This window comes from Drosophila novamexicana, unplaced genomic scaffold (genome assembly GCF_003285875.2).
Source record: "Drosophila novamexicana strain 15010-1031.04,08,12 unplaced genomic scaffold, DnovRS2.1 tig00000462-arrow-pilon, whole genome shotgun sequence".
NCBI lineage: Eukaryota > Metazoa > Arthropoda > Insecta > Diptera > Drosophilidae > Drosophila > Drosophila novamexicana.
This window is the reverse complement of record NW_020824806.1, coordinates 110,218-135,666: the sequence shown is the minus strand read 5'-3', so window position 1 is coordinate 135,666 and position 25,449 is coordinate 110,218. Positions and strand designations below refer to the sequence as shown.

The following is a 25,449-nucleotide window of genomic DNA, read 5'->3' as shown; positions in this document are numbered from 1 at the left end:
GCAGTTGCACAGTCGTCGGCGTCGTCTCTGCGGTTGGTATTTATGGCATGCCACTCGATATCTATCGCATATGTGGCATATGCACTGAAAAAAATTACTTGCCGCTGTCTCTGCAAATTAACTGTCAGCTCTATGTCAAGCATAAAAAGTAGTTGTTAATTAAAGTTTTACCCTATTCCGTGACATTGACTTAAAAGGCAAGAAAGGTAGCAATCTTCTTAATATGAGCTTTTTGTAAAAGCTTTATTATCGAATAGGTTATTTTTATTATTTTAATGGCATTTAGTTAAAATTATTATTTTCTTTATATATGTTCTGCTTTACATAAATCCCAATTTTCTAGTTATTCAGAGCTTTAAGTGTCTTTTAAATGAATATGTCGAATGTGAAGCTTGTTGAAAGCTGAAAGCTGCAGCTCAATCGGGCAAAAATCTTTTAAGTTTTAATTTGGCTAGCCAATTGTATGTTACTAAAGCGATATTTAGGTTTTTTTACAAATTACATCTTTCCATCAGAGAGCATGAGAAACTTTAATCACAAGCTTTTACCACCAAACAGAAACACACACTTAGTTGTAGTGTCGCGGTATGTAAAGGTATTACAGATTCAAGAAACGAAAAGTTCATATTTATTTTCTCAGTAAGGCTCAAAAAAACGTTCGAAAGCTTTAGATGTGATTTACGTTAAAAGCTTAAAGTGTGATTATGTTCCTTTAATTCTTAAAGTTTAAACAGTTGACAGTTACAAAGCACACAAAAGTTTGAAGAGTAATGTATTCCATTATGCAAGTAAGGCCTTAACCAATTTAAGAAACAAAATTCCTATTTATTAGCATCAGCAAGGCTTTTAAAAGCACTTTGAAGCTTTGAGTGCTATTTGTGTTGAGCTTTAAGTATGATGAGATTCCTTAAGAGCTTAAAGTTCGACAAGTTGACTGTGTTGCAGCCACACAAAAGCTTTAGGTATAATATATTATATTGAGTGCGTATAATAAATTTTAATTAATAGCTCGAAGTTCGGGATTTTCAATATATTGATTCCGCTTCACTTCACTCGCTGCAACCTTCCAGAATTTATTGTTTTGATCGAGTACCATAAATTTCGCTCAGTGTAGCCAGCCCGTACACATGCTCGTCACACATTTGCCATTTGAAATGGCATTTGTAGTGCGCGCTCTCATTGATATTCTGTGGCATTATTTTTTTTTATGGGTCTAGTGCAAGTGAATGCTGTTCAGATTTGTATGGTAATTTCAATGCGACATTTCAGTTAACAAATGAATGGCCATTGGAAATTGAAATATGAGCGCCGCTAGAAAAACAAATAAACAAAGAAAACCGAAACGAAAACAATTCAAGTCGCAGTAAATGTTGATAAATGGCTCTTGAGAAATATTTATAAACAAAAAATGAAGTAAATTGAGATGATAAACTTGGAGTTGTATGACGAAAGCGGAATTTCGCTTATAATTTATATTTTTGTGCACTATCGTAGGCTGCTAAATTTTAGCTAATTATGGCGCATAATTACTGGCGGATCTGTAAGCAGATATAAAAGCTTGAACCGCATTATAAAGTGTGACACAAGCGGCAGACCGCAGCTTGACCTCCATTTAAGTGGCGTACATACAAAAAAAAAACAACAACAGACAATTACAACTTTGAGTGGAAGAAGAAGCAAAGACAAAAAAAGGAAAATAGACAAATCAAAAGAAAACATTTGGCCCTTAACAAGCGCAACGAGTGTTAACAAATTGAGATGCGACAAGAGGTCAACGAGTCAGTTCAATGAGGCTGTCCCGGACAAAGACTGCGGTTGCACTTGCAACAGCCGCTTAGAAAGGTGCAACAAGCTCTTCTTCTTCATCTTCATCTTCTTCTTGAACAACAAATGCGGTCAGAGCGAGAAGCGCGCTTTGTCTTGATACAGTTGTTAACTTGCATCATCTGGCAGCAGCTCTTAGCCCGCCTGCTCAGGCTTGTGTGTGTGTGTGTGTGGCGCAATGCCCATATATATATAAAAGCATAAGTGAAAGTTTTTCACTTGCATTCAGATTGTTGTTGTTGTTGCTGTTATTGGCAGCATATATCATCATCATCAACAGCAGCAGCAGCAGCAATACAGTCAGTCAGCCGCGGCTGCAGCTACTAGCTGGCCAATACGCCGTTTCGCCAATTGGCCAGCCAAGCGGCGCCTTGCGCAAACCAAGCAAACCGTTCAAGAAAAGCAAAAAGCCGCAAACGAAGGCAAAAGTTGTCATGGCCCAAAATGGGTTAAACGTGCAACCGGTAGAGGCAGACAACCACCCAGACAGACAGACAGACAGACAGACAGACGTTGAGCCAGCGGCAGGTCGCACATGCAGCGCACAGTTTGCCACAAGCGGCGCACGTTGCGTATACGCAATGCGCACTCGTATATAATTAACAAAAAAAAAAAAAACAAAAAAAAAAGAGTCAAGCGAAAAAAATTACAAATTATACAAAAATGTCGTGGAACGAGTGTGCAATGCGCAGCGTTTAATATGCGCGTTATAAGCATTATAATATATATAAATAAATATATATATACACTTGTATATATATGTGTCTATATACGATGCGCTTTTATAGGCAGCGATTAAAATTGATTTGGCATTTTGATGCGACACACGTGTCTTTGGTCTTTGCCCAAGGCAAACGAAATTTAACTGTTGGTAGTTTCATTCAAATATTTATACATGCTGCCAAAAACACATGTATATGTAAATTTATATGCAGCCAGATATATCTATATCAGCTGAAGCCACATCAAAAATGTCAAAAAACTTCAAACTTGAAAGTATTTGAGGCGCAGAGATATGCAGGCAATAAAACAAACAAACAAAAGTGCTTTGAATAGAAAAAGAGTTGGCCGCGCAGATACCCTGTAGAAAGTTTGAACAACTAAAGTTAAAATGTAGAAAAATTAATTAAAGTAAAATCTAAATAGACTTCAGTTGAATGAATTACATATATAATTTATACATAAATTATTATTAATTTATAGGACATATATAATTGATAATTTATATTCAAATGAACTATATATTTAGTTTTTTTTTTATAGCTGACCCCATCTTAGAGAAGCGCCTTCAAAGGTTACACCCCTGCGGTCCACCTAAGAGGCGTGTCATCTAAACACCCTACAGTATAGACCATGTCCTCAGCCCACTTCATTGTAAACATCCCAGCATTGGAAATACGTCTCAAAGAAAAAAATAAATATATATATATACATATATACTTTCGCTTGGTAGAGATCAGATACTGATTGATTCTGGTGCTCAATAAAACAAATTGAATTCTTCAAAAAAATCAGCTAGATATATGTGTAAGAGTTGCGTATGGGCTATTTAAAGAGCCATGTTTACAGGGTATATTTTAAATATTTAAATAAACGAATGATGACCCAATTTTTAATAAGCGCCGAGAGTGAATGGCGTATGTTGCTGCTGCTGCTGCTGCTGCTGCTGCCTCTCCAACATATGCAAATTAATTGGTAACACTTTGCGGCTGCAACTGCAACAACAACAACAACAACTAAAAGCAATAACAACAACAACTAACAACAACAATAATCATAGTTAAGTAAGACGCAACAATACAAAACTTCAAAACTGAACTGAAACTGAAAATCGTTATGCAAGCGCGAATGCACATAGAAATATGATTGTGTGCGTGTGTGTGTGTGTGTGTCTGTGAATCATAAAATGCATGAATGCCACTCATGAATATGCTCGCTGTATGCGCATGTATTTCACAAATGAATCTGTGAATTTGTGAATTGAACGTGCATGGCCAATTTAAATGCGACTAAAATACCTGGTCCCCCCACTCCAATGATCAATGGGGTCTACGCGAACCAAGCAGAAAAACAAAAAAAAAAATACAGAAAAACAAGAAAAAAACAAAATCAGAAGCGTGCCCCGAAACGTAAACAACTCCAACTTAAATATTTGTATTATTTAATGACTAATGCGAACTGAATAATGCGATTATAATGCATACTACGTGCCTCTAAGCCAAAATTGTTTGTGGCTGACTTCGTTTAGAATTCTGCCGGTTGTGGCCCTGACAATGGACAGCGAAAGAAATGTCAAAGAAAAATTACTGAAAGGCAAAAAAAACAAGTAAGAGGTTCTAGTCGGGAGCTCCCGACTAGGGGATACCCTGAACCCTCTTCTTCCAACATCAAATGCATATATATATTCTATTTAAGAAGCTATATGTCAAACAAGTAAGAGGTTCTAGTCGGGAGCTCCCGACTAGGGGATACCCTGAACCCTCTTCTTCCAATACCAAATGCAAATATATAAGTATACTATTTTAAAAGCTATATATCAAGTTTGGTTACTCTAGCTCTTATTATTTACAAAAATTGTCCAAAAAACAGGACATCGATATCGATTTTTATCGATTGCTTGGAAACGGAGTAAGTTATCGATTATCGGAAACAAACTCGATCTGTGCAGGCACTAGGAGGACCTACATCTAAAATTTCTCTAGCTCTTATAGGCTTTGAGATCCTTGCGTTCATACAAACGGACAGACGGACATGGCTAGATCGACTCGACTATTGATGCTGATCAAGAATATATATACTTTATGGGGTCGGAGATGCTTCTTTCTGCCTGTTATGGCAGATATATGATATTGTGGTCCGATTCAGCCGGTTCCAGCATATTTATTAGCTGCAACAGAAAGACGAGCCTATGCTAAGTTTCAAGCTTTTATATTGAGAGACAAGTTCACATGCCAACAGACAGACGGATAGACGGACATGGATCTATCAATTCGGCTGTTGATGCTGATCTAGAATATACTAGAATACTTATGGGATCGGAATAAGTATAACAACCTCTACTAAGGTATTCAAACATCTCATAACAGCAAGGATATAAATTTCCAAGTGGATTATGTTGAATAGATGACAATTGCGAAAGAGTAAAAAAGAAAGTATAAAAAAGCTAAAAAAATCTCCAATGACTAAGGGTAAAAACTGACTGCTCAGTTGCGAGAAATAGAGTTCAGCACAACAATTCAAATTAAGAAGAAAGCTTTGAAATGTGATTCCTTTCCAAAGAGTAAGAACTAAAATAATACTCTGATAAAACACATACATAAATGTTTAATGCGGATTAAGAACAGCTTTAAGATTTGTTGAGATAAGGATAGAAATAGAAAGGAAGAAATATAAATAGGATAGTATTGATAGAGATATTTACTCGTGGATTAAGGCTAAATAAGAAGCTCAAGACTCTTGTGAGAGTCCAGCCGAAAACTGTTGGCCACATTCAGTTGGCCAAGTGGGCAAAGTGGCACAAAAAAAGGCGCCAGCCAGCTGCAAGTGTTGGCCACAGAAAAGCCATAGAAAAAACCGGCCATAATTCCCACGAGCTGCTAACCAAAGTATTTCGCTAGCCAAAAAACACACAAAAATAAATAAAAAAGGCAGTCAAATATTATTTATATGGCAAAAAAAATAAAAGAAAAATAATTTGTAGGCAAATGCAGAGGCTGAAGGCTAAACATATATAATACAAAAAAAAAGCCTGACTGGAAGCTGGCACAGAAACAGCTGCCCGTGGGCATTGCAATGCAGGTCAGATTGGCAGGAGTTTTCTCAGACCCACTTTTACCTTAGCAAATGCCTTTGCCTTTGCTTTTCTCAAGCCCGGAGACTTACCTTTGGGCATGCCGCAAGGGGCCTTTGTGCGCGAGTTGTCCAAGAAGTCCAGATCCAAGGCGCGCGCAGGTGGATACGTGAGGGCCACGTGTGCCTCGGCGCCTCGGAGTTCCAGCCAGACCAAAGCCAGCAGAGTCGCGGCAAATAGGCGGGCAGCGGCCACGCCCTCGAGTCTTTTATTAATCGACATTTTTTGATGCTGTTTGTCTGTTGTTATTGTTGTAATTTATTGGCAAATGTTGCGTGCTATTGTGTCGGGTCTCTTTGTTGCATTAGCTTTATGAATCGTGTTGTAAATAAGAAATCACAAATGATATAATGCACAACAACAACAACCGCAAGGAGCACACCTTTAGTCACACGTGTGCCTCGGAACAGCTGGCCACGTTATTTTGTGCACATTTTCAAATCAAACTTTTCAAACATCAATTATTGACACATTTTGGTTTTAGTATTTTATTTTTTACAATTTTTGTGGCACTGCAAAGAGAAGAAACAAATTATAATTACAAAAAATTATCTATTAGTTATGCGTTTGGGTAAATGAGTTATTTTACGACATGCCAAAAGCCAAGAAATTACATCATTAGCTGAGCTCTAAAAAAATTACTTATTGCCTTAGCGCTAAGTACGCAAAGTACGCGTATGTATTGCACCGCAAGTACTCAAAGTACTCTTATGCAAAAACAAAAAGAAAAACAGCCAAAAAAAAAACAATGCCAGGAAATTTTCTCAGCCCACAAAAGCCATTAAAATAGATTTTCATAACAGAGAGGGGGTAAAAAAAAAGCGAGGAGAAATATGTTGAAAGATATTTTTCGGCGCCCGGTGACAGACTTTTACATGGCGTGTAATGAAGCCATAAACTCAACTCCAGCATCGGTTGCAACTTGAAAACCGTCAACAGATTTGGTTATTGGACACACAGCTCAGCTGGCCAGGCAAAGCTGCGTGTGAAACGCAGGTTCAATGTACAGTGTACACTCGAACGACGCCTTCAATCGGGTTGGGAAGTGAAATCGAAGGTTTTTTATTTATTTTCAACGTTCAACAAACTAATCAAAGCCAGTGACAGCTGCCAAAGCAAATGACGTGCTTAACACGGGCCAGAAATCAGCGCGAGTTACCACAGTCAAGAATTATGCAGCGCGTGACTGTTGCACCATGAGAATACCCTGGCAAATTGTTAAAGGGCTTCTATGGGCAGTAGACTAAAAAGTTATTAGAATACCACTCTCAACTGCATTCAGTTGGCTAAGCTTTAAGTAAGCTTAATTGTATGCAAGCAATTCGAAGCGCACTTAAAGCTCCATTTATGCATAAATAGGAAACATTACAATCAGTTAGTCAGCTAGTTGAAGGCAACCAATTAGTTAGCTGAGCTTTAGTATCAGGTACACGTAATTGTACAAATTGAAATATTAGCTGCAAGCTGCAGAGCTTTAATACAGACTATTAATGCAACAGTTAGAAAGCCCTGTTAAAGAAAAGGGCATTGCTTTAAACACATGAGCTTTGAGCTTTAAGTATAGATATAAAAGCTTAAAGCTTACATTCGCTTAAAAGGTATTAGGTGTTAAAAATTAATTTAAGTTTGATAAATAGCCTATATAAGAAGTCAAGCGATTGAAACTTAAGCCTAACTTACTTTATAATTAATGTAAGTAATTTTTATGTCTATATTTTCTTAATTTAAGAAATCCAAAAAAAAAAAAAATAGATATCTCTGATTATTGTCAAACACAAGGATTTCTCTGCGGATTAAAGTAACTTTTAAAGCTTCTTTTTCCTTGTTTAAAATTGATTAATTTAAGACTTGCAACATAGTGTTCCAGTATATATGACAGCCATCAGTTCCATCTATCTATCAGCATGTATACAGGGTACAAATACTTGTGGGCTTCGTTTTTTTATAAATAATACTCATAAATAAGCCAAACCTAAACTGTGGCAGCTACCTGCAAAACATAGCTGAAAGCTGTTTGGTGGGCGTGGAAAATCTCAACAATTCTCCACAAATCTGGCCAACAAATGGTGTCTCAAATGGGCGTCTCAAATGTGTGGCACAAGCGTTTGTCTTATTGCCCGTTGTTGTTGTTTTTTGTCGTGCCTCGAATTGTTTTGATATGGAAAATTGTGGCTCAGTTTTTGACGGCCAAATTGCATGTGGCAAGATAAATGAACGCCAATTGGTGTTAGTTGGTCGTGGCAACAAAACCAAACAACAAATGATTGGCAAAAATGACTACAATTTAAAACAGAATTGGAACGACGCGCAGAAGAAGCAGCACAAGCTGGAGTTAAAGATGAAGATGTGGAAGTGGACGTAGAGCTAGATGCTTGACCATTTGCACGTTCCACTTCTGCGTGCTTTTTTCTTGACATTTTTTGGCCAGTTGCCGACAACTGGCTTGTAATTAAGTTTATGCCTGGACACCCAAAGCAATAATCTAACCAGTCATTGTACAATGCCAAGCCAAAAGCAACAGCAACTAATCAGAGAAATATATATACATATAAACAACAATCTTTTATAAGCCGTAACGGTAGCTCAACTTCCGAACAGCTGTTGTTAGTAGTATTTTTTTTTTTTTTGTCGGATCTGTTCGGTCTGTCTGGGTTGTTCATCATGTTTTTTCCCTCTTTTTTTTTTGTCGAGGCCTGCCTCGTTTGGCTACTCTAGAAATTGGCTGGCATTGAGAGCAGCGACTGCGACGGCGACAACTGTGACTGACGACTGACCACAAAATGCTTGACATTGAACTACATACATATCAAGCTGGTTAAAACGGCGACAACAACTACAAATAAATAGCTAAGTGCACAAGTAAGCAAATAAGAGTGCAATTGCCGATATGAGATACCCTGTATACACCAAATAAGCTTGACTGCAACCTAATTCACGCCGAGTGACTAAGAGAGAAAGTCAGAGAGGAAGATAAAGCAAATTCGGGAGAAAGATAAAGATAGGTGAGAAAGAGAGAGAGAGTAAGCTGAAAAAAAAAGGAAAGAAATTGAGAGAAGGAATGAGAGAGCTAGTAAACTCGAGAGAAACAGAGAGGTACTAATAGAGAAAGAGGAGAGGCGATAGATGGAAAAGAGACAGAGAGAGGGGGAAGTAGTAGATAGAGAGAGCAAGAGAGATAGATACAGAAAGCGACTCGTATGAGAGAAAACTAGTAGCCATAAACGGAGAAGAAACAGAACAAATATGAATAGCATTAAGGGAAAGAGAACAATAGAGAGAGAGAGAGATAGAGATAGAGAAATAAGAGAGAGGTGAGAAGAGTTAGAGACAAAAAGAGTGACAGTAAAAGAGTGGGAAAGCGGATTAAAAGATTGGGAGAGAGAGAGAAAGAGTAAGAGAGATAAATAGAGAAACATAGAGAAAGAGAGAGAGAGGGGGGGCGGGCGGGGGGAGGAAGTTTACAATATTACGAACGAAACACACACACACTTATAAAGCAGAAAATTAAATTCAAAGTCTGCATACCTTACTTGAACGTATGAGAATCGCATAGAAGGGCGAACAGCAGAATGGACTGACAGCAAACTAGTTTTCAGTTCTCCGAGGTCGACAGTCAGACAAAGAGACGAACAGATATAGTCCAATTGTGGACTATACCCGTTTACACCTTTAAAATATGCACAGGGTATGAAAAGCTAATAAAAATAAGCTAATTAAGATAATGTAAACACAAAATAAGAAACTGCTGTCGCAGCATTGAAAAAACTTTAATTGAAAAAATATTTAGAGCATAGATCCAAGCGGATCCGCAAGTGGGTTAGAACAAATTGCCAATACGGGCGGGGCAGAGGAGTGTGTGCGGGGCGGGGAGGAGGGGCTATGAAATTGTGACTGACCCGCATCGAATTTGTGCGCGCTGTTTGTGCAGCGGTTTTCGCTTTTTAGCCATTTCTTAGCTATTTTATTTTAGCTGTAACGCAATATGCCCACATTTTTTATATTTTCACATTTTCACGTGCTTTCTTGCCAAGCACAAAGAGCTTGAGCAATTTGGCGCACAGCTGGAAACGTAAACAGCTAAAGATACAAACGCAAATGTACAGATACAGATACAGATACAGCTAGAGCAGCAGCTTTAGCTACAAGATACTTTTCCCTGTTGTTTCGTGCGAAGGCACGCAATGAGTTGAGCAAATTTCTTTGATTACATAACGTTATGGTTAAACTTACACTGCCTGCTGTAATTATTTAACGCTTTTAATTAATTAGAATCTAGGCTTGATTAACATAATTGTTGCAGCTGTGCAATTCACATGCAATTAAGCCAACAATTCAGCTTGGCAGATGAAGAGCGCGTTTTCGTAGTTCTTTCAATGCCTGCCAGCAAAACACACTTGACTTTGTTGTGATCGTGCTCGTTGTTGCTCTGGCTATTGATTATAGCCAAGACATAAACATTTTGGCCACGCTGTTCGCTGCTCGACAACAACAATAACAACAACAACAGCGAGCCAGAAAAAAATGCAGTCCAACTGGTTACGAAATATTCGAAAAGCTCATTCATGTTCAGCTTGAGATACAATTTTCAAAATACAACAGCTAAATAAAACGTATACAAATTTGTACCGCCAACAAGTGAGTGTGTGTGTGTGTGTTTTTGTGTGTGTGCCCAGTAACCGGTTGTTGGGCCATAACAAAATAGTCAACTATTAATGGTTTTACGATAGATACTCACACCATGCGCTCCCAGACGGCAACAAGTGCGGCCAAGTGTGCGAGTATCTGAGTATCTGTATCTATATCTGTATCTTTAGCTGTAGCTGTAGCTGTAACTGTATCGAATGTGGCAGCTTCCAAAGAAACATCGCACAAAATAACAAGAGCGCGCAATTTGTGAGCGCGCTCCAGTTTTTAACTAGAAATTACCAAAATAAGAAAATAGTTTGGCCAAAACAGCAACAACAACAACAACAAAAAAACAAAAAGCAAAACGAAAATTAAGTAAAAGAGTCGAAATTGATTTTAAATTGAGCTTTAAAAATTGTGTAATAATTGCTGGGAGTGTACAAGTTTAACGTATCTGCAAAAACAGTTAGCTTAAATAGTTATTATTAAAGGCGAAATCTGAGAGAAAAGCTATTAATAAAAATTTTAAAATTAATTGGCAGATTAAATATATATTCTTATAGACCAAAAGCTTGCCTGATATATTTAAGAGGAATATTAGGATACTCTAAAAAAATAAGAATATGTGTACGTACACTGGACAAAATGGTCGACTTATCCAGCACGTTAATCAAGGCTAAGGCCAAACTGTCAAAGCTTGACTGGCTTATTATACCCAAGAGCTTACTATGATAATAATATTCAAGATCATCGCGGCGCCTATATGGAACTATGGCATTGCCCCCTTCAGATACACAGCTGACCAAAGTCAGGCGGGGTAATCGAAGGCGGCGAGATGCTTCCCAAATTATGCTAGACAATCCCATCTGGGACTCGGTATTATCTTGCACATTATCTAAGACAATAGAAATATTATATAATATCCCAATACGCTGATGAAATCATATTATAAGATCATTATATTATATTAAAGAAACTAGAACTATTTGCATATTATTTCTCTCTGTATTATTTCCTAATTATGCTCCCCTTTCAGCTTGAGAAAATCGTTTAGTTTATATGTAAAAGGCATTTAATTCGTTTTTAATGTTAATAGAAGATTATACGCTGAATACATTTCTTTTTATGTAAATTTCAATTAGTTAGATTTGAGAAATTCTTCTGTATGTATGGAAACTTTTTGAACATTTTCCCAGAACACAACATGACGTTTTGTGTTATTTGTATTATTTTATTAAGATTTGGTTTTTTATTTAGCTAGCTTGATGTTTGTTTTATTATATTGATCAAACAACATAAAATAAAATTAATTAATTACATATGCAACTTTTAAACTTTATAAAACAAAACTCAGTCAACTCTATATTCACCCTGTCTGTCATATTTTAGTCAAAATTGTTCACCAATTCTTGGCAAAACTAATAAAAATATACTAAAAATTAATAAACCATTTTTGAGCTATTGCAATTGTATACTTTCTATAAATACGTTCGTATTTTTCTTTGCATGTTTGTTTAATATATAGAACGGAATCTGGGACTACCCACATAACATATAACACAAAACATTTTGCTTAGAAAGTTGACAAAATACTTCTACTTGATTACTTTAAGAACCGATAGCTAAATTGTTTAGCTGAAAAGCTGAATTTTATATTAAAGTTTTTCTGCAAAGGTACACAAGCAAATGTTTGGAACATATCAAGTATTTATGTCAATGTTGGAGTACTTTATCCATTGCCTATAATAATCTTAATATTTTAAGTTTAATTTTGAGTTTATGAAGCATTTGTTTAACGTCAGAGTTCTTAGCACAATATATAATTGCCGTACGCTGTTGCCATATAAATTGTCCAATATAACTGATATTGTTAGATTTTGAACGTGCAGTCAGCTCAGAGCCTAAGCCATAAGAGCGTCAAACTTATTATTATTAATATTAGCTAATAAAAAAATTGAACAGAAATGATATTCATAGCGCACACACAAACTTTCTAATCGCAATTTATTGATGAACTGCACGTTGAATGTGAGTTTTGATAAGTTCGACTGAAAGAGACACAGACACACATGGCGTATGCGTTATGTGCGTGTGTTTTGGCCAGCGGCTATTAGCGGTTGGCTGCTACTTGAGTGATTTTTTTTTTATTTTTAATTTGACGTCGAGCTGCTGACGAACTGCGAAAGTCGGCGTCATTATGCGGCTGCTCATTATGATGCGTATGATTATTGTGAGAGAGCGCAATTTGATTTCTATTCGCTGCGAACTGGCCAAAATTTGTAGCCGCAATTGTACGAAAATGTGATTGACAAACACTCGATGCCAATTTGGCCCACAACAGTTGCTATCAGGCTATTTGCCATAGCCAGCTGCCTGCCTGTCCGTCTTTCCGTCTGCCCGTCCGTTTGTCTTTTGGCTTAGTTTTTTTTTGGTGACATAAATAGCGGCACTTGGCCAACAACTCGTGTGGTGTCGTGTCGCGGCTGCGGATCTGTCGGTATTTGCCCCGTTGATTAACAACTTGGCCAACGCTGCGTCCTCGAGTGACTTTGATGCGAGTGCCCCTGTGCAGCATTTGGCAGTTGGGCTTACGCGTTTTTGGCCAACTGCTAGGCCTGGCTGCTTGTTAATCAATTTAATTAATAAAATAAACACATCACAAGCATTCGATCGATTTTCATTAATCAGTTTTCTATTTCACTTGGCGCTTGTTTTTTGTTGCAGCGTTAAACAAAATTAATTATCGCCAAAGTAATTAACATAAATTAGCTGTGCGATATGTAATCTTGTCGAACTGGTGCAGCCAGTTCGTGTCCTAAGTCTTTCGTTTTATGCTTAGCGTACAAAAATCAAGCACGTTTTGGGAGCTATTTTTTTTTACACTTGCATTAGTTATTTACATTATGTTACCCAATATGTAACACCGTGAAGGTGAATCTGTTTGACGTTCAAGTCTGCGACACGCACAAATTATCGCCTTTTTATATAATCGCATGCGAGTCTTGGGATCTTAAGATTTTGACATTGCACTGGAAATGTATAGCTATCTTAACCCCTTGCGACACCTGCCTTTGGTGTTGGTAACAGAAAAGTTCAGGGTATTCCCTAGTCGGGCACTCCCCGAATAGTCGCCAGCACAAATTTGACTGTTTATTCTGGCTATCTTTAAATTCAAATGTTGGTGTTTATTTTTGTTGGTTTCTAAAACGCATTTATGGAAAGTCACAGATACGCACACACACACACACACACACACTCAAGCACACACACATACTTAGACAGATCGACAATAAACTTTCACAAGAATCAAGCCTAACTAGCTACACAAGTTTTATTAAGCTTTATTTACCAAAAAAAAAAAAAAAATGGTATTAAAATTATAGTCAAAGTCGAGGTCAGGGTTCAGGCAGCAGCGTTAAGCGCTTATTTGTTAGACGCTTGTCGTGTTTATTGTCTATTTAACTTGATACCTAAAACTGCAAAGACATTCGAGCTACACACAAACGCACACAGCCGTGTTTATAGACAAACATTGCCTATCAGATCATATTTCATCTCAAGATGGCAAACAATTGTAAACTGATGGCCGTTTTGCCTGAGCGGTTTGTTGGCATTAGAAGGCAGTCGAGACGACAACGATTGGGTCTTGACTTGAGACTCGACTCATCGGTTTGTTGTTGTTGTTGTGTATCTTGTTTAGTGTAGCTTCATTTGAAGTCAAATTCAGTTTGTTATGGGCACAGTCCGCGCACAAATTGCGAATCGATGTGTGCACACGTAAATTATATATTTATAAACATTAAATCACAATTAGACACAGGTCCGATAGCTGCTCACCTGTTGCCAAGCAGCTCTTGAGAAATCCTTTTCTTTTTGTTTGTAATTCACAAATGACTTTTGTTTATTTTGCTTGGTTTCTACACTTTACACACTTGATTTAAATAATAAAACAAAAAAACAGAAATAATTAACGGCAAAATCGGGCGGCTTTTGTTTGGCTCTGGCAAATGATTTGCATTTGCGACTTTCGCTGAAAACCGTTTTCGGTGTCATTTTCAGCGAAATTTTGCGTGACTTTTAAAAAAAAGTTGTGAAGCCCTCATAAATGCTGACGTGCATTGATTTATAATTTGGCTTAGATCGTTGGCTATGCTAAAGGTCGCCTGTCTTGGCTTGCCGCAGCTGGTGCTGGTGCTGCTGCTGAACACGCGCCCAACAGATTGATTGTTGGCCAATTGCGTCATTTTTTTGATGAGCGATTACGATTATGGCAATTTACACGAGACGCTTACAAATTGTGTGCAGCTGCTGCTGTTTCTGCTGTTGCTGCTGCTTCGATGGCATTGAAAACAATTGTTAATTCGAGCCAAAAACTAAATGCCAAAAACCAATAAGTGTGTGCCAATCAAGCGCTGTGCGGCTATTAAATACCCTGCATGCCACTTAATGGCCAACATGTTTGAAAATAACTTAGCGTATGATTTCAAGGCTGCAGCTAAATAATAAGCCGAGGGGGGGGGGGTGTAGCGGGGGGTAAATCAATGTGTGTCTACGTGTCAAATTTGCTTGGATCGGCAGCCAATTGCAGCAAAAATTTGACACCAGCTCGTTAAATATGTGTAATTCGAGAGGGCATATACAAACATTTGATAGGCTCAGCTCAGCGCAGCGTCCAAAGATGGAGACACAGAGGCTTATTGATTAACAGACGGGTTGAGAGGGGGCTTGGGATACATTATAAATTGACAGCAAGCTGTTAAACGCAAAGATATCAAAATCTACATAAATAATTTGACTAATATAGAGAGCAAGTCAAAGGCACAGCTTACGCAGCATATAAACAGGCAGACCAATAGACACAGAGGCTTATGGATTTACAGAAGGGTTAAGGGGGGGTTAGCTGGGTTAAAGGGTACATAATAAATTGACAGCAAGCTCGAACTTGAATGTAGAGCGAAAATGAATAGAGGGCTTTAGAGGGGCGTCTGTGGCCCGTGCCGTGTCTTATGTGTGCATGCTCTGCAGTGCATGACCTCGCGGCATAACGAAAGACTTAGGCAACGAACTTTCAAATGCAAACATAAACGCAAATAAGGATATACTAAGACAACAATTGGCATGTGATGTGCTAATTGAAATTTCATTTATTAGCAACTATTATTTTTAGACATGCTGCGCACTTGGCACTGTGATTAAAGCCAAAGCAACAACTGCACAAATATGCGAATTCATTATTCAGCTGTGAAATATGCTCAGTTGGTTAAATGGAATGTTACAGCTAAAAGCTGGCAGCTGTTGTTGTTGTTGTATATTTTATATAAAAAATACAGCCAAAAGAGTCAAGATGCGCATCAAGGTTTTATTTGTCAGCAAACGAATCTCCAATTGAGCAGCGCTCTACTCTATCTCTCTCTCTCTGTCTCTCTCTCTCTCTCTCTCTCTCTCTCTTTATCTGTAGCTCTCTCTGTATGTATTTCTAACCAGTTTGCTTAAGCGAAACGTATTCGGCGCCCGCACATTAGACAAATCCGTAGACTGGTTTCGGCTCCCCGCATTCTCACTTTTAGCTGTTTGTTTCGTATTTATTCTGGGCTTAAAAAAAATTTTATTGGCATTTCGTTTATTGAAATTCTCTGTGGCATATCGTTCTAAGTATGTTCATAAAATTTAATATCCATAAGCTTCTATTCATAACTGCGTGGACAGCAGCGACTCACTAACGAATACTTCTAACGCTCACTGTATGTATCTGTGTGTGTGTGGTGTGTGTGGGTTCTGCTGTTCGGTTGTTAGATGCATGCAGATGCCATCCGGTTTGGTTAGCTCTGGCCTTTTTTTGCAGCTGGGGGCTAAGGCACTGGCGTACTGCCCGCCAATGCGGTCCGGCTGCATTCCAGGCATGACTAACAGACACCGAAGAGTTATTACCCTCAAGGTCATTTGTGTTATTCTTTTTTTCTTTGCTCTCAAGTGTTGGGCTATGACTTGCGCTTTATTCGATATCGGCGAATCGAAATTCGTTAGCATATTTGTAAGCTGAGTGCGACGTATTTCTAGAAACCGCTCAGACTCAGATTCGATTCTAAGAGCTTGTCAGAGCAGAGTTTGAATACAGTTTGAATGCTTTTGGCGGTTTTGCTAAGCGGCTCTTATCAAAGGCCGTAAAAGTGCGGCTCGGTTAACAAAGCCGACAATTAATTACGCGTAGATTCTGTTGGACAAGTCAAGACAGGCCAAACAACTCACAAAGCGTAGTAGAGACATTAACGAAAAACAATCCGCATTTGTATTTAATGAAAGTATTTAAATATCTCTGCCTCTGACTCAGTATACAAAACTTGGGAGCTGCGGACTCAGCGTTTCCTTTGTGATTAATGGACTTACAAGCCAAACACACAAGAATTAAGTATTTTTTCATCAGCTTTGTTTTCTTTTGTTTGATTTTGATTTTAGAAATGATCTCATCTGCGACAGCATCCACAGCCCACATTGGATGAGCATTCGATACGGCAAATGTGAATGCTGAATAATTACTAAAAGCAGCTGTCAACCAATATGCAATAATCAAATCGTATGGCAAAAACATAATTGAAAAAATATCGATGAGGTATGAAGAAAAGGTGTGTCATCATCATATTACAGAGATTGCTTGGAAATTTGAGCTTCTATAGATTAGAATACAAATGTTCCATGCACAAGAGGAACATGTAATTTTTTATAATAAAATTAATTTATCCCCAAGTTAAAATCAAGTGAGGCAAGCATATGCAAATTTCATTTACAATTCTCAAAAGGTTTAAGCTAAGGATGTTTTGTCTGTCTTAAGAGTTTGACGAACAGGAAAACACCTGTCCGATGTATTTATAGTGCGCAACTTTCAGTACGAAATGAAATATAAATAAATTTATGCCCGTGTTCCTGCCAACAATACAAAGAAGAACAATAACTGGCAAATGTGAATTCCTTTGATGCTCACCTTCGAAATGGCAACAGCTGCAAAATTATGCGATGTAGGCGGCGATAAGTTACGAAAAAACAACAAAAACACAAAAAACAGCCAAGCGCAATGTTCCAAAGGGTGAGCTGCAGCTCCTGCTACGTAGTCGGAGAGGGTGACGGTGCGGGTGACGGGCGACGGGCGACGAGGCACTTGAAGACGAGTCTTGGAATCGCAGAAAAAAGCTAATCAAAAGTTACGACACGCACGCGCTTGACAGCGGGGGCAGGTAGCCGAGCAACGAGGGGCGGGCTTAGCACACGATCAAAGTCAAAACAATGCAGTCGCGCGGCACTTTGAACGTAGACTTGTATTACGATCTAAGGTACTGAAGCAACGGTAAGACGGTGGTGTTGCACACTCCGCGCACCCCTAACACAACTATCGATGATCGTAGCACCCACACTCACACACACGCGCTTGGCTTGTTTGTGTGCGATGTGTTAATCAATAAAAATCGAATGCGCATCGAATGTACATTTCGCTTTGCTGCATTTTTTGCTAATTAAATACTTTTCGCTTGATTTATTGCAATGGCGCGTTCTATACGGGCCCCACAGTAAGCACACGATCAACTACAGTACGTGCCTTGCACAATTCGGCGGCAAACTCACAAACACAATCACAATAGCTCTAGCGCAGCACACGTCTGTTCGGTAGCACGTCGAAATACTAACTGGAAGCGCCAGCTTAAGCCGGACTTACAGGCAAACGTTGTTGAGAGCGCGTGAGCAATAGAGCAAGCAAAGCTTTAATGTTGCCAAACTCCAGCTGCTTGCTATGCAACTGACTATTTCTTTTTGACTAAGTGGCAACATTAAAAAGTGCTGCTTGAGTGGCAGCACTTAAATCTGCTCAAATTGGTGAACGACGAAAAGCAGAAGGCGCACAGGCAGAGAGAGAGATAGAGCAACTATGTATAAGAAGTACCGTTGAATTTCCTACTCTCAGCATTGTCTACGATATTCCAAAGCGGAACATAAGAAAAGAATTCGAAGTCAAAGTGGAAAACAATGCTAAAGGCATATAATTATTGCGCGCAATGATTTTTTGAAGCAGCTATGCGGATTAGAGGGAGCCTTACAGCTCAATTTCAACTCTATCATTTAGAGTAGAGCTCGGGAAATCAATATAAAAATATCTTAAGACAAACGGCTCTAACCTTACTTTTTGCTCACAAATTTTGTAAACACGATTGAAATACATATATTTGTAAAGGTATTGACAATAAAAAGTCGAATAAGTATTACCATAAAAATTAAAACCAGTCTGGGGGGATCTACAATTACTATTGACTGGAAAGCTTTGCAAGTCAACTGTAACTTTCTCAGCGTTATTATATAATAGCTATAGAATTTGCTTTGTGGACTTTGATGTAAAATAGGTAGCGGAAGTCGGCTTTAATATTTAAATATGTTAAGCACGTTGCATAAAAGTTATTCAAGTCAATTAATCAATTACTTTATATATTACTTAAGAGAAATTTTAATTAAAATAATTTATAATTAATTTACACAGATAAAACGAGTTGACGAAAACAAACACAATTTGCAGCCTGAAGACAACATTTAATTTACTCACCCCACACAATATTCTCAATCCAATCTGTGTAGAGGTGAACCTTAGTGTAAACACTGGGCAGACCTCTCGTGCCGCAGATGCGGCCAAAGGAGGTGATGCCAAGAAACAGCTTAAGGCAATTGTAATGCGGATGCTGCACGAAAATGGGCCCGCCCGAGTCGCCGTTGCAGGTGTCGCCATTGCTGTTGACGGAGCCCGCACAGAACTGGGTGCGCCTTTCTATGACCAGGTCAAGTCGTTCGTCGCACAGATCATCGCTGAAACGCTCGAGGGTTACCTTAAGCAGATGCGAGGATTTCTTGCCCGCATCTTCGGTTAATCCCCAGCCGGCGGCTGTTAGCTGCAGATTCTCGTTGCCGGTGCTGGGCGGAAGACAGGCGGGTGCCACATACTCGTTCAAAGTTGCATTTGCATCCAGCTCAATGACGGCAATGTCGTTGGTTATGTTGCCTTCATCATCATCACTGTAGAAGGGATGCACAACGTAGTTGACGACCTTGAAGTCCTGCGGCTGCGCATCATCTTCGGTGCTATTGTAATCCAATTCGCCCAGCCGCACCACATATTTGGGCGAGTCGAAGTTGGGATCCAGACGCTGCTCCTTTGTTTCAATCGTCACCAGACAATGGCCGGCCGTAATAACGTATTTGGGATGTATCAATGTGCCGCCGCAGTCCCATTTAATGTGCTTCTCGCCCTTCTCGGTGGTGCCAATGAGCGCCATGAACGGAAATTCACGAGCTTCTGCCTTGGTGCCCCCCACAATGAAGGGCGAGTTATGGCAAGAAGCTCTGATATCATTAAAGTGCTTGCATTCTGGTAAGGATAGAGCGAGGGGTTAGTTTAATTGCTAAATAATAAGTGCTGCTGCTTACCCTTCTCAAAGGGACGAGTCACATCCGCTGGCGCTTGGTTTTGCCTGTTAAGAGGCAACGGACAGCACACTATGTCCTCAAATTCGTTGCAATATTTGATCTCGTTCCCAATCAGGTGCTGATTATAGAATAGAACAGGACACTCCGTGGCGGACAGCTCCTTGCACTCGCCAGTGCCGCGATCGCAAAGCTCACTCCAAACGCGGCTCGAACAGGCGAGAAGCGTTAAAAGTAAACTACAAAAAGCGTACATTGCGAACAAGATCGAATGCACAACTGAACGGCACGAGGTGAACTGCTAGCGGACAAAACCTGATCCCTAAGCTGATCGGTGCTAATTGAATATTCCAGACTGCTACGAAACCTATGCATACTTAAATAAATACGTAGAACCTAAGCTAAAGCTAGTTGTTATTAATTTAGTAGTATTTCTTGTTGTTGTCTAGTTGTGACGCATGCCCATGCTTTGCAAGTGTTGTTGTTGCTGCTGCTGTTGTTGTTGTTGTTGTTGTTGTTGTTGTTGTTGTTGCTGCTGCTGTTGTTGCTGCATGTGTTGCAGGTACATTTGCTGTTGAGTACTGCCGCCGCTGCCCAGTGGCAAGCTGGTGGTTGTTGCAGCCACAGCCGCTGCCTGAGCTTGTTGTTGCTGCTGCTGCTGTGCTTGCAATGGCGATTGATTTGCATTTGTGGTTGTATTTGCATTGCTGTCAGCTCTATTCAAATATAATAAATACATTAATATAATAAATAACACTGATTTGCATATAGAACTTACATCTTCTCTGTGTGTATGTCCTCCAGATTTAGATGCGTTATGAAGCGCAGACGCATTTGCAGCTGCGGTCGCAGCCTTTTGATTATTGCCTCCGATTCGTTTTTGATAATATTGCCCACGTGTATGTACTTAATGTGATAGCTGCATAAAAGTAAAGATTCTTAATACATGTATACACAATGTATGGCTCACAAAATGCTCACAGAAAGTCGCAAATTTGATCCATATACTCCAATGGCTTGGGTCCATGCTGCTTGTCTACATTTTCCAACATTTCATAAAGAAATATGGCTATGCCCGCGACCGCATTCGGTTTCTCCTGCTCAATGCGCTGCAGAAACGGTCCAAAGACATGGCATAGATACAGCAATTGGTGCTCGGTGCGCACACAGGGCTTCAGTTTCTCTTTGATGTATCTGGTCATGGCTGCCAGCTTGAAGGCGCCCATGTGATGGAACACCGCATGCGCCACTGCCAGCACCACAGCATAGCTTTTCTCCAGCATGGCCTCTCGCACAGTCTTGAAGTTAAACAGTTCGAAGGCATTAAATCGATATGTCCAGTTGAGCATGTTGGGCGTGTTCAGCATGTCCTGTAGGCGATCGTAAATTGCACTCCAGTAGGGTTCCGGCAGGGCGGCCAGCACAATGCCCACCGCATTGATGTAGCTGTGTATCTCCTTTTGCGGCACCACAGCGTAACCATTGACAATCACATCGATTATGTTGCCCGCAACCACGGATGGCGCCAAGGGCAGGCCAAGCAGTTCCACGCAGGTAACATATAGCGCATGGGTGGGTGCATTGGGAAACTCATTGAAACGCCAATCGGTGGTGTAGAAGACGTTCTTCCCGCTGATAGCTAAATGGGAGACAAAATTGGACATTAACAAATGTTTAAAAAAATCTCTGGTTAAAGCTCACTGTCAGCCAATCTTCGAATGAGATTCATGTAGTAGCTCAGCTCGGGCGTCCATAAAGCGTCTTGACTTTGCAGATAAACTTTATACGGCTCACTGACGCTCCAATTGGCCGGACGTATCTCACTAAACGCGCTTGTGATGGTGCTAACCTGTATGAAATACAGCTTTAACAGCTGTTTAAAACGGAATAAAACAACAGCTTACCAGCTTCTTTTTCAGCGGCAGGCGATCACGCAAAATGCGCTCGTAATAGTGCAACGTATTGTACAGATAGGTAATGGGACGATCTGATAACAGAAAATAAGAGCTTATGAATGTGCAGCGAGGAAAGGCGGCTACACTCACCATGAAACTTATAGAGTATGCTCAAGTGATCCAATATGATGCCCAGAATTTGGTGCACATTCGGTATGGTGAGCTCAATAAAGCGATGCACGACCACATCGAGCACAGGCAGAAATCGAAGACAGACATTGCTGAAGTAGACGGGTAATGGGATTTGCGACGCAGACTCATCCGGCGCAAACTTCTCGGGATAGTTTTGATGAAATTGCAGATGTTTCTCATGCCTGAAAGCAAAATGTAGACAAATATTGGATTCAGTTTTGAATTTGATTAAAAGCGATTTACTTACCAGTTGCTTTGCTTCCAGTGATCAGGATTATTGTCCTTGCAGAATTCCTGCACGCGATTGCGCAGCTCGGAGGCTTTCAGCAGTAGCAACTGAATTATGATTAAACACACCTGCGCCTCGTTGCCCTCGTGCGTGCGCAGCGCCAGGCAGAGCACCAGGCGATCGATGGTAACCACATTGAACTTCCAGATCATGTTATTGATGGTATCCACACATTTGTGTATAAAGTCACGTCCATCCGAAGAGCTGGCCACCTCGGCGACCAGATAATCACAGAATTTGCGCAAATGTGTGGACAGGGCACGTGCGCTGATCCCTTCTAGAATTCTAAAAAGGAGTAAGATCAATTAAAGGACTGTTCTACAGGTGGTTGAGCTGGCAGTGCCTCACTTGTATGCCACGGGACTGATACTCTCCGTTTCCCATATGATTTTAAAAAGCAAACACAAGAACAACGGATTTGTGTTGGGCCGTATAAAGTGGGCAATTATGTCGTTCTCATTGGACATGGATGTCCAATTGCGATACTCCTCCTCTACGGACTTTTTCAGCTGCTGCTTGTTCTCCGCCGGATGATTGTTCTGTGTGAAATACTCGTTGAGTGCGGGCGGAAAGCAGGCCAGGGATTGCATTGGCCACGAATGCGGCGTGTGTTGCATTATGTTGGACAGAAAATCCTTGCACCAACCGGCCAACTCATCGCCGCCGCCATGAACGTGCATAGAACGCGCCAGCGTCAAGATGAGGACACGATTTAGCTCCTCGCTCTCGTTGGACGCAACGCCACCAGGCGACTTATCATTCAAATAGCGCGAAAACTGTGACTGAAACTCGGCGGAGCCAATGCTGGTTATCAAACGCAATGCAGTGGACTCAAAGCTGCGAAAAAAGCCACGATTAATAGCTTGTTGTAGAAAATATTTAAATTACAAACTTACCACAGATTCAACTGCATTTTATTGGTCGGCGGCACTGAGGAGAGCGTGTAGAGCAGTGAGAGCAGCTGGACGCGATAGTGTGTGGGCACATGGTGCAGGCGATAGGAGAACATTTCCATCAGCGTGTGCAGCATAGCCCAGGCCTGATTCTTGAATACTGTAGGCAGCAGTTGAGCTATAAAGAGGATAATGAATAAGCCATTAAGTTAACAATCTTTATCTTATCTAGCATACTCAGAAAACCCTTGATGCCCAGCGACTCAATCTCAGTGTAGACCAGCAATCTGGCATAGGTTTCAATGAGCGCCGGTGCCGGGACCAGCGTCTTGCTCTGCGCCTGCTTCAGCATTTGCGTAACAAAGCTGTGTATCAGAGACATTTTGCTGTGCACCGTCAGGCTGTCCAGCACTGAGACGGAGTAGGTAACAGCTGGTATCGGTGTGCCGTTCGCTGACTTCGCATTGCCATTCATGGCATCCAACAATACATTCATGTGTCGCGCAAAGTACTCCTGATTGGTTGAGTATGCATTGCAGATGAGTATAATGCGAAAATCATTGCCCAACGTGACGTTCATCATGCTATTTGGCGCGACCAGATGCTGCAGAAAGCTGCAAGAAATATTAGTTTATGAAAAGAACAGATAAAGATACAAAATACGCACTCTTGATGGTTTTTCAGCGCAATTGGCAGCGGTCGTGTTATGTTCATATTTTCCACACGCGCCTTTTTCATTAGATGTATCCAGATGCAGATGGGCGCCATGTGACGGACCAGTGAAGACTTGTTGTAGTCGGGCAGCTTGAGTGGCTCCTGTTCTGGATAGAGCAGATCAAAGAGTCTGAACACAGGCAAAAAGTTGGTGATCTGCGTAAAGGAAGTAAATTGAGTTTATAAGCTATAATCAGGGGTTGTCCAAGTTGGCCTACATACGGGATTCTTTTGTATGCTGCCTGAGATGAACTGCAGCAGTATCCACATCAGCTGATCGCGACCCTTGCGCAGCTCCAGCTTCGATAGCTTCTCATGCAGAGCCAGTACAATGTGCATAAAGCTGACAAATTGAAAGAGCACAAAGTAAATCAACTGTGAGGAGAGATGCAGCCACACCCATTCGTTGGGCGAAATTTGTTCGTCGGTAGCATTGAAGCCACTGCCCGCAGTGGCATCATTCGATTCAGTCATTTCCATGGCATGTATTATCAGATTGACCAGCTGCTCCTCGAGCGCATTGTAGCGCTGCTTCTGATGCTTTTGAAGATTGAGCATGACTGAAACCATTTCGCGCGAGTACGGCTGCTCCAGCACATAGCGCAACAAAGGCGTCTGATCCTCTAGCAATTCGGGCTCATACGGCAGGCTGCCCTTAAAGTTGAACTTCAAGGTGTTGTGATCCAGTCGCCAGGAGTTCATCAAGTGATCGGCATAGCCAAAATGTTCCACAATGGGCAGCATATTTGCATGGCCAATGATCGAAACCATTTGCGCTGTAGCCCGGAATTCCTCAACAAAATCAGTCATCAGTTTGTTAAGTTTCCAGTGATAGGGAAACGGACGCATTATTTCATTGGCTATGAAGTACGCGGGCAACAGGCAGTTGTTACGATCGAATATAAAGCGTATGATTTCCTCCACGGCGAGCAATTGGGGTAGATATGTGACGTTGACATTGAGTGGAAACCATTGGGCCTTGTCGCGACACGCCTTCATGATCTCACGCACGCCCTTATAGTCCACATGCGCGATTACCTTTTTGATCAGCCGGAAACTTTCGATCCAAAAGGTTTTGCGCTCATAGTCGAGTTTCTCGCAGGACAAAACCTTGTCGCACAGCATTCTATAATTGTACGCATATTAATATTTATACATCATATGGCTGGAAACTCACCCACCTTGCCGTAATGAGGTGCGCATCCACCAATTTGGGCAGCGCTCCCATCAGCACCTGCATGTGGTAGCTTGGGGCTTCCGCGGCCCGCAGCAAATACGAGCGCAGTACCTGTTCCCGATTTTCCACATTGCCGAATGCGGTAACTGCAAGAAGTACACATTAAATGCGTGCTGAAACAGAATTTATGGCTTTACTTACTCAAATTATTTGTAAAATTGCTTGCCTTGTCATCCTCGGACTTGAATAAAATGACGCTCACAAACGCTTCGTCTATGGAGTCCACTTTCTGCGTAAATTAGCGCGCTTAGAAGTCACACAATAATTGCTGCTTTATTTAATCTTACCAGAAAGTCGTTGACGGCATCTAAAATTTGCGTATCCATTTTATTTATTTATTAATTGTGCATTTTTTCCACGCATAAACAAATTTTCACTGCAAGCCGGCTGACAAACAACAAATGAGGTATCGAGTACAAGAAGTCGATTACTGCCGCCGATATACGTCTGGAATTGTATGCCATATCGATATGTTTGGT

At 40.4% G+C, this 25,449-nt stretch overlaps 3 protein-coding genes across 4 annotated transcripts in view; all 3 read right to left on the bottom strand.

The window, feature by feature from the left end:
- LOC115760610 overlaps nt 1-17,940 on the bottom strand; it is a 30,204-nt gene extending 12,264 nt beyond the window's left edge. For both annotated transcript variants that reach the window (XR_004017679.1, XM_030702056.1), the window contains exons 1-2: nt 17,277-17,940; nt 5,707-6,186 (exon numbers count right to left, since the gene is read on the bottom strand). Coding sequence is in view for 1 of the 2 variants with exons in the window: in XM_030702056.1 (XP_030557916.1) it covers nt 5,707-5,896 (190 nt within the window). In the remaining variant the exon portion in view is untranslated. The remainder of the gene's footprint in view (nt 1-5,706; nt 6,187-17,276) is intronic.
- Nucleotides 17,941-18,764: 824 nt separating this feature from the next.
- On the bottom strand, nt 18,765-20,135 carry LOC115760862 (serine protease snake). The gene is made up of 2 exons (XM_030702416.1): nt 19,754-20,135; nt 18,765-19,694 (listed from the first exon to the last, which is right to left on the bottom strand). Exons 1-2 carry the CDS (start codon nt 20,004-20,006, stop codon nt 18,871-18,873), a joined length of 1,077 nt encoding a protein of 358 aa, XP_030558276.1. The 5' UTR covers nt 20,007-20,135; the 3' UTR covers nt 18,765-18,870.
- A 50-nt stretch (nt 20,136-20,185) lies between these two features.
- LOC115760861 (mediator of RNA polymerase II transcription subunit 23) lies at nt 20,186-25,340 on the bottom strand. Its single transcript, XM_030702415.1, has 15 exons — nt 25,258-25,340; nt 25,112-25,199; nt 24,915-25,056; nt 23,956-24,859; nt 23,687-23,889; nt 23,257-23,633; nt 23,023-23,197; nt 22,475-22,963; nt 22,085-22,411; nt 21,796-22,019; nt 21,655-21,737; nt 21,452-21,599; nt 20,732-21,389; nt 20,529-20,669; nt 20,186-20,466 (listed from the first exon to the last, which is right to left on the bottom strand). Exons 1-15 carry the CDS (start codon nt 25,294-25,296, stop codon nt 20,196-20,198), a joined length of 4,269 nt encoding a protein of 1,422 aa, XP_030558275.1. The 5' UTR covers nt 25,297-25,340; the 3' UTR covers nt 20,186-20,195.
- Between the last annotated feature and the right edge of the window lie 109 nt (nt 25,341-25,449).

Bases quoted from the DNA above. Each gene is read 5' to 3' on its own strand.
- LOC115760862 (XM_030702416.1), bottom strand. From the start codon at position 20,006: ATGTACGCTTTTTGTAGTTTACTTTTAACGCTTCTCGCCTGTTCGAGC. The intron at 19,695-19,753 runs GTAAGCAGCAGC...TATCCTTACCAG, and splicing joins GACTCGTCCCTTTGAGAAGG to AATGCAAGCACTTTAATGAT.
- LOC115760861 (XM_030702415.1), bottom strand. From the start codon at position 25,296: ATGGATACGCAAATTTTAGATGCCGTCAACGACTTTCTG. The intron at 25,057-25,111 runs GTAAGTAAAGCC...TACTTCTTGCAG, and splicing joins CAATTTTACAAATAATTTGA to TTACCGCATTCGGCAATGTG. The intron at 21,738-21,795 runs GTGAGTGTAGCC...TTCTGTTATCAG, and splicing joins CATACTCTATAAGTTTCATG to ATCGTCCCATTACCTATCTG.